This window comes from Megascapheus bottae, chromosome 22 (assembly GCF_031878675.1).
Source record: "Megascapheus bottae isolate mThoBot1 chromosome 22, mThoBot2.hap1, whole genome shotgun sequence".
Lineage (NCBI taxonomy): Eukaryota > Metazoa > Chordata > Mammalia > Rodentia > Geomyidae > Megascapheus > Megascapheus bottae.
Genome location: NC_143530.1, coordinates 14,263,073 through 14,270,929, shown reverse-complemented (window position 1 = coordinate 14,270,929; position 7,857 = coordinate 14,263,073). Strand labels below are relative to the sequence as shown.

Here is a 7,857-nt window from a genome sequence, read left to right as displayed (position 1 = left end):
ACCACTTCCGGCTTTTTTCTATGTATGTGGTGCCGAGGAATTGAACCCGGGTCTTCATGCATGCTAGGCAAGCACTTTAACCACTAGGCCAAACTCCCGGCCCTCACTCTTACTTTTTTCCATTTCTGGGTGTTCATGTCTATACATTTCTCATTATTTAAAAGGTAAACAAGGACCATTTATGGTTTTCAGCAGGTTCATGGTGCCCCCTAGTGTCTTAAAAGCACAAGCACATGGTATATTAAAAAAATGGTGCTGAGGACAGGAATGTGACTTATTTTTTATATACCATGTACTTGTGCTTTAAAAACAAGCACGAATCGTAGGGTTGGACTCCTCAGTACCACATAAACAGAAGTGACACTGTGGCTCAAGTGGTAGAGTTCGATACCCAGGACTTGCAAAATAAGGAAAAAGAATCTGGAGATTCTTATCTCCAGACTCCTGCCCAGGCTGGCTTTGAACCAAGATCTTTAGAGCTCAGCCTCTTAAATAGCTAGGATTACAGGTGTGAGCAGCCACCAGTTTCCAGCTTCTTCTGTTAGTTGTGTCCATCCGATTTTAAGAATCTTTTCTTTAAATCAAACTTACAGTAACAAGTTCATATTCAGATTCTTATTTTTCAGTTAGATGTGGCCCAGGGTACTATAAAGCTATGAAGAGGTGGGGATGTCCCAGCTCTGCTCTACTCAAACAGGAAGTTTGTAGAGAAGCAGGCCAGAGTGGGGACAGCAGCCATGGTGGGAAGGAGGGGCTGGGTCTTCCCACTTCTTTTTTTGTGCATTTTTTATTAAAGAATTTATTAACATTGATTTTTACATCATATTTCAAATGTCATGTTTAACAAACAAGTATTCAAGAAGGGAATCTACATACAATCACTGCCCACTTCTTAACACTCTGCCTACAGAAATGCAGACACACTCAGAAATCATTACAGAAACAGAATCCAAGAATATTTATTTATTTATTTATGCATGCTGTTCCTGGGGCTTGAACTCTGGGCCCAGGCACTGTTCCTGAGCTTCTTTTGCTCAAGGCACGCAATCTACCACTTGAGCTACAGTGTTACTTCCAGTTTTTTTGAGTCATTTATTGCAGATAAGAGAGTCTTATGGTCTTTAGTGCCCAAGCTGGCTTTGAACTGTGATCCTCAGGCCTCTTGAGTAGCTAGCATCATAAGCATGGCCCACTTGGTGCCTGGCCATCCAGGAATTTTCACGTTATCACAGAGAGACTTGCACTAATCTGTGTCACTCAGTCCCACACAAGCAGCTTTTTAATACTAGGAACAAAAGAGGGATGAGCAAATTTAGTGCAGTGGCTACAACAGCAACATTGAAGTCAACCTTCCCCACTCATTAAAGATTTAAATTTTGTGTCTACTTGTTACAAAAGAAGAGGGGGACCTGGATGTGTCTCCATCTTCTTTGTCCCCAATCCAGGACCTACAGGGACTTACCTTCTTGCAGTAAGAGACTCATTTGAGCTCTGGGGACTGTCAGTACCTGAGGTGGAAAAAAAATAACATGATGTGCTCAGACCCAGAGAAGAGGTGACTGAAGGAGCAAGTAAGGAGCAGGTGACCCAGTGGTTTCCACCTACACAGCATTAGTAATGCCCACACTAATGACTTTTTTTTTTAACCTATGAGAAAAAACATCCATAATAAATGAGAGATTTGGGGCCAGGAGTTTGGCCTAGTGGTTAAAGTGCTTGCCTAGCATGCACGAAGATCCAGGTTTGATTCTTCAGTACCACATACATAGAAAAAGCCAGAAATGGTACTGAGGCTCAAGCGGTAGAGCTCTAGCCTTGAGAAAGTCCAAGGACAGTGCTCAGGCCCTAAGCTCAAGCCCAGGACTGGCAAATAAATAAATAAATGAGAGATTTATTGGGCTCAAGGGAAGTTTTCAGAACTGACTGCAGACCAGGAAAGTATGAGAAGGCAGAAGGAAAGGACAGGTGCAGGGACTGGACCGCCTGGAGCAGAGACGCTCTTCTCTTGCTGACAGGAATAGGCCTCCAAACCACACTAAAGCATTTGTCCTTCATTTTCCATGGTCTTTCAATAGAGTAAGAATCAGCACATAGGACCCCAGGCTGAGGAAAGGTGCACGTGTGTGTGTGTGTGTGTGTGTGTGTGTGTGTGTGTGTGTGTGTGTGTGTGTGCAGATAATGTTTCCTATGAATGAGAAGAGCTCACTTTTAAAAGGAGTGGCAATGCCAGACCTGGTGGCTTACTCCTGTAATCATAGTTATTCAGGAGGCTGAGATCTGAGGATCCCAGTTCAAAGTCAGCCTGGGCACTAAAGTCCATGAGACTCTTATCTCCCCAATTAACCACCAGAAAACCAGACGTGGCGCTGTGGCTCAAGGGGTAGGGTGGTAGCCTTGAGCTGAAGAGCTTAGGGACAATTCCCAGGCCCAGATTTCAAGTTCCACAACTGACAAAAAATTTTTAAAATATTTATTTAAAAAAAAAAAAAAAAAAAAGGAGATGGGCTGGGATTTTGGCCTAGTGGTTAAAGTGCTTGCCTAGCATGCACAAAGACCCGGGTTCGATTCCTTGGTACTACATACATAGAAAAAAGCCGGAAGTGGTGCTGAGGCTCAAGTGGTAGAGCTCTAGCCTTGAGAAAGTCCAAGGACAGAGCTCAGACCCTGAGCTCAAACCCAGGATTGGCAAAAAAAAAAAAAAAAAGGAGAAAGCTAAAACCCTGTCTCTTCCTACCTGCTTTCTTCCTCTTATACATTATAACAGCCACTACAACTCCAAAGGGAATCAGGAAAATGGCAAATCCCATGCTGAGGATAATGAACGGAAAGGTGGGCTCTGCAAAAGGAAGAGGAAAGAAAAAATGATCTCCAGCTCTCCAGATGGCTCCTGCTTTCTCTGCCCACACTCTGTGCCCTCAGCCCCTGCTTACCCCATGTCAGGCTGAGGGGCTCAGGCAGCCCCTCATGCTGTACATGGCACGTATATCTCCACTCCTCCCCAAAAGGCACCACTATAGCTGCCCACTTCTGGAAGGTTCCATCTCCTGCAGGCCTGGTCTCCACCAGCTCCATGTCTTGGGTCAGGTCCTCCCCATCCCGCCGCCAGGTCAGGGTGATCTCCGCAGGGTAGAAGCCCAGGGCCCAGCACTTCAGGGTGACCTCGTGCTCAGAGCTGGGGTGGTGGGTCACGTGTGTCATTGGGGGATCTAAGAGGAAGAGATTTTTAAAAAATCAGGAATTGGGGCCAGGAGTTTGGCCTAGTGGTAGAGTGCTTGCCTAGCATTCATGAAGACCTGGGTTCGATTCCTCAGTATCACACATAGAGTTCCAAAGTTTGGCCTAGTGGTAGAGTGCTAGCTTAGCACAGATGTAGCCCTGGGTTCAATTCCCCAGTATCACATACACAGAATGAAAGCGGAAGTGGTGTTGTGGCTAAGTGATAGAGCGCTAGCCTTGAGAAAACCCAAGGACAGTGCCCAAGCCCTGAGCTCAAGCCCGGGACTGGAAGAAAAAAAAGAAAACCCAGCACGAAGTGCACATATACAGAAAAAGCTGGAAGTGGTACTGTGGCTCAAGTGGTAGAGGACTGGCCATGAAAAAGCCAAGGACAGTGCTCAGGCCCAGAGTTCAAGCCACAGAACTAACAACAACAACAAAAAAATCAGGAACTGTGCATTTATCTTGGGTCATGGAAAAGGGATTCATGGATAACCAAGACACAAGTATACCCATAGACAGCTGGGCTAATCTACCCTTTGGAAAGTTCTAGAATTAGGATGAGCCAATTCAAAGTAGGAAGCTCAATGTCTTTGGCCAAGAAAACAAGTACTCCTGGTTCTGACCTGATGATCACTGAGAAATTCAACATATTGGGAGTCAGACCTCTAGCAACATTGAGTGAGGGGTCAGAAAACAAGATTCAAGAAGGTCCAAGCTTCACAATTGGTGACAGAGCCAAAGAGTTATTTCTTGAATCTTCCCTACTTCTATCTAGAGATGGACACACTGGGGTGAGACTTGAGGCTTGAATTCAAGGCATTGGTGATGACCTTTAGTTTTTTCAATCAAGGCTGGCATCTTACAGTAATAGGGCTTATCAAACCTCACCATTTTGGTGGGCAAGATGGCTCATGCCTGTAATCCTAGCTACTGAGGAGGCTGAGATCTGAGGATCACAGGTCAAAATCACTAAAGTCTATGAGACTCTTTTTGTCTTTTGTGTGTGGGGGGTCATGGGGCTTGAACTCAACCAGGGCCTGTCCTGGCTCAAGGCTACCGCTCTACCCCTGGGCCTGGGCGTTGTCCCTGAGCTCTTCAGCTCAAGGCTAACACCCTACCCTTAAGCCAAGCCCCACTTCCCATTTTCAAGGTTTTCAAGAGGTTAATTGGAGACAAAGAGTCTCAGGTTCTTTTGTGCCTAGGCTGGTTTTGACCCTAGATCCTCAGATCTCAGCCTCCTGAGTAGCAAGGATTACAGGCATGAGCCACCCCAGCTCAGTGAGACTCTTATGTCCAATCACCAGAAAACTGGAAGTGGCACTGTGGCCCAAGGGGTAAGGCTGTAGCCTTGAGCTGAAAAACTCAGGGACAACACCTAGGCACAGAGTTCAAGTCCCATGATCCACAAAAAAAAAAACAAAACAACAAACTTCACCATGTCAGAGTTCACTCTTACCCTCTGCATCTCCATGTTGCTTTTGTCACTCATCTTAAAGAAAGGACTGCACCTTCACCCATTAGACTAGTTCCATAATAGTTTAACAGTTAAAAGACATATGTAATCTCTGTTACTTTTATGATCATAGAGACAATCATGGAAATGGGTCATACTGTCCTGGCTCAATGCTTGCTTACTTACTTTCTGTAACTTCCCAATTGGATTGCACCTGCAGGAAAGTACCATTACGGACTTTCCACCTCCAAGAACAGTGTTCAGGCCCTGAGCTCAAGCCCAGGTCTATCCCCACCCAAAAAAAGCGGCCCTAAAAGGGGACTCAGGACTGTACTTGGGGGTACTGGATTGCCCAGTGTAGTCCCGGCTGATAATAAATAGTTTCTTTTGGAGGTATTCTGGGTCTGTGTGGTCTCTCCTGATGGTCTTCCCCACAGCACTACCACCTGAGTCACAGCTCCCCTTCCAGCTTCTTGGCTGGTCAAGTGGTGATAAAAGAGTCTCAGGGGGGCTGGGAGTTTGGTGGAACGGTAGATGCTTGCCTAGCATGCACGAAGATCCTGGTTCGATTCCTCAGTACCATATACATAGAAAAAGCTGGAAATGGTGTTGTGGCTGGCTTCTAATTCTAGAAGTTTCTAAGGATTCAATTAGCCTAGATGTTTATGTGTATAGTAGTGTCTGGGTTATGCATGCATGCCACCTTTGTCCCTCCTCCATCCTCCTGCTCTTGTCTTGGAATGGAGAGGCCCAGGAAGAACGCAAAATTACTGACATTTGCACCTCTCCCTCTTAAATTATCCTCAAAGGCACCCATGATCCTTTATCCCATCTCTGACCTCCTCCTCGTTTCTGAGACAGCTTCTTAATTGTCCTGAGAAATGGGAGAGTCTTTAGATAAATCATTCTGATGCTGGCTCTGAAAACCCAAGAGTTCTCTTCTTTGTTTCCATGAAAGTGAGGGGCAGGCAGGGGTGGGAATATGCTTTAGTGATAAAGTTCTTGCCCTGCATGCATGAAACCCTGGGTTAGATTCCTCAGTACCACACAGAAAAAGCTGGAAGTGTGGGTGGGGTGGGGGGGAAATGGAGACAAATACATGAGAAAGGGCTGGGAGCATGGCCTAGTGGTAGAGTGTTTGCCTAGCATGCACGAAGCCCTAGGTTCGATTCCTGGGTACCACGTACACAGAAAAAAAAGCTGGAAGTGGTGCTGTGGCTCAAGTCGTAGAACATTAGCCTTGAGAAAGCTCAAGGACAGTGTCCAGGCTCTGACTGGCTAAACATCAGGACTGGCTAAAAAAAAAAGGGGGGTATTCATGTCTGAGAAGTAATGCACCTACTGTTACCTGATGAATGTAACTGTAACCCCTCGATACACTACCCCGACAATAAAAAAAAAAAAAGCAGAAAAGAAAAAGCTGGAAATGGTGCTGTAACTCAAGTGGTAGAGCTCTAGCCTTGAGAAAGTCCAAGGACAGTGCGCAGGCCCTGAGTTCAAGCCCCAGGATGGACCACCCCCCTCCACCAAAAAAAAGAAAGGAGGTGCAGGCAGGATTCCAGCTCTGTGCTAGAGACATGAGCCCCTTTCCTAGGACAAGACAAGACAGCTGCCCTGTGGTCCCTCACACCTGCACGCTTTAGCGCCTTCTTCCCATTCTCCAGGTATCTCAGGAGCCTCTTCACGCACTCTTTCTCCAGGTAGGCTCTTTCTTGTTCAGTTTCACCTGTTGCCTCCCACTTGCGCTGGGTGATCTGCGCCACGGTGTCTGACGCGGTCCAGGAGTTCAGATCCTCGTTCAAAGAGATGAAATCCTCACCATCGTAGGCGTCGGTGCGATACCCGCGAAGGAAGCGTCCATCGGGCCCCACATCGCAGCCGCAGATCCTCTGGTAGGTGTGAGAGCCTGGCCCCGCCCCCTGAGTCAGCCCCGCCCCCTGGGTCGGCCCCGCCCCGGGTCAACCCCGCCCCCTGGGCCAGCCCGGGCCCCCGGGTCAGCCCCGCCCCTGCTCCCCAACACATCCTGAAGACTTGTGACTTCCCGTGGTTTCTCCCCTCCCCGGGCCCCCAGCCCCGGGGTGGAGCTCGGGCCCTGGGTGGATGGGAGGCGGCGGAGGAGGGGTGGCCGCCCACCGGGGCCGGGCGCACTCACGGTCCCGGCTCTGGTTGTAGTAGCCCAGCAGGGTCTGGAGTTGAATCCGGAAGGTCTGCGCGTGCCTGCGGACGTTCCGTGTCTGCTGCTCGCGGTACTCGCGTGGCTCCAGCTCCATCCATGGCGCCCGCGGCTCCATCGTCGGGCTCGCGGCGTCGCTGTCGAAGCGCACGAACGGCGTGTCGTCCACGTAGCCCACGAGGGTGAAGTGCGGCTCTCCACGGCCGGGCCGAGACACCAGGGTGTCGAAATACCGCAGGGAGTGGGAGCGCGCGCCTGCGGACGGGGAGCGGCTGAGCCCCGGCGTGGACCCCGGGACCGGGGTGGACACAGCCGGCGGAGAGGAGCGGGCGCGGGGTGGGCGAGAATTCGAGGGAGGACAGGACCCGGAGTGAACCTGGTGAGGACTCTGGGCCCAAAACTCCAGTCTGCCGGCCCCCTGGCTCGCTCCGCCCCAGCAGAGGCCCTTTCCCTCCCCACTCCGCACTCACCAGCCCAGGTCTCGGTCACACCTAGGGCCCCCAAAAGCAGCAGGAGGAGGGTCCGCGGCGCCGTGCGCACCCCCATCTTCACGGTTGGGGAAAGTCGGGGCCGGTGCGTGGGAACGCTGGCTGACTCCGGTAGTAAGTAGCCAATGAGAGTGAGGACTGGTGTTGGGTCATGAGTATCCAAGCCTAAGAGAAGGGGAAGTGAAGCCGGGCGCCCTGGCTCACGCCTGTCATCCCAGCTACTCGACAGGCTGAGATCTGAGGATCGCGGTTCAAAGCCAGCCCGGGCACTAAGAAAAATCCGAAGAGACCCTTATCTCCAATTAATCACCAGGAAACCAGAAATGGCGCTGTGGCTCCAGGGGTGGGGCAGCAGCGTTGAGGTGAAGAGCTCAGGGACAGCGCCCAAGCTCAGAGTTCAAGTCCCACTACCGACAAAAAAAAGAGGGGGGCAGGGCCGGGAGTTTGGCCTAGTGGTAGAGAGCTTGCTAGCATGCACAAAGACCCGGGTTCAATTCCTCGGTACCACATACATAGCAAAAAGC

The 7,857-nt window shown here is 49.7% G+C and overlaps 1 protein-coding gene across 1 annotated transcript; it reads right to left on the bottom strand.

Moving 5' to 3' along the window:
• Positions 1-929: 929 nt before the first annotated feature.
• On the bottom strand, positions 930-7,442 carry LOC150047921 (class I histocompatibility antigen, Gogo-B*0102 alpha chain-like). Its single transcript, XM_090356076.1, has 7 exons — positions 7,316-7,442; positions 6,825-7,100; positions 6,303-6,578; positions 2,931-3,206; positions 2,735-2,836; positions 1,463-1,508; positions 930-1,285 (listed from the first exon to the last, which is right to left on the bottom strand). Exons 1-7 carry the CDS (start codon positions 7,389-7,391, stop codon positions 1,258-1,260), a joined length of 1,080 nt encoding a protein of 359 aa, XP_090212202.1. The 5' UTR covers positions 7,392-7,442; the 3' UTR covers positions 930-1,257.
• Between the last annotated feature and the right edge of the window lie 415 nt (positions 7,443-7,857).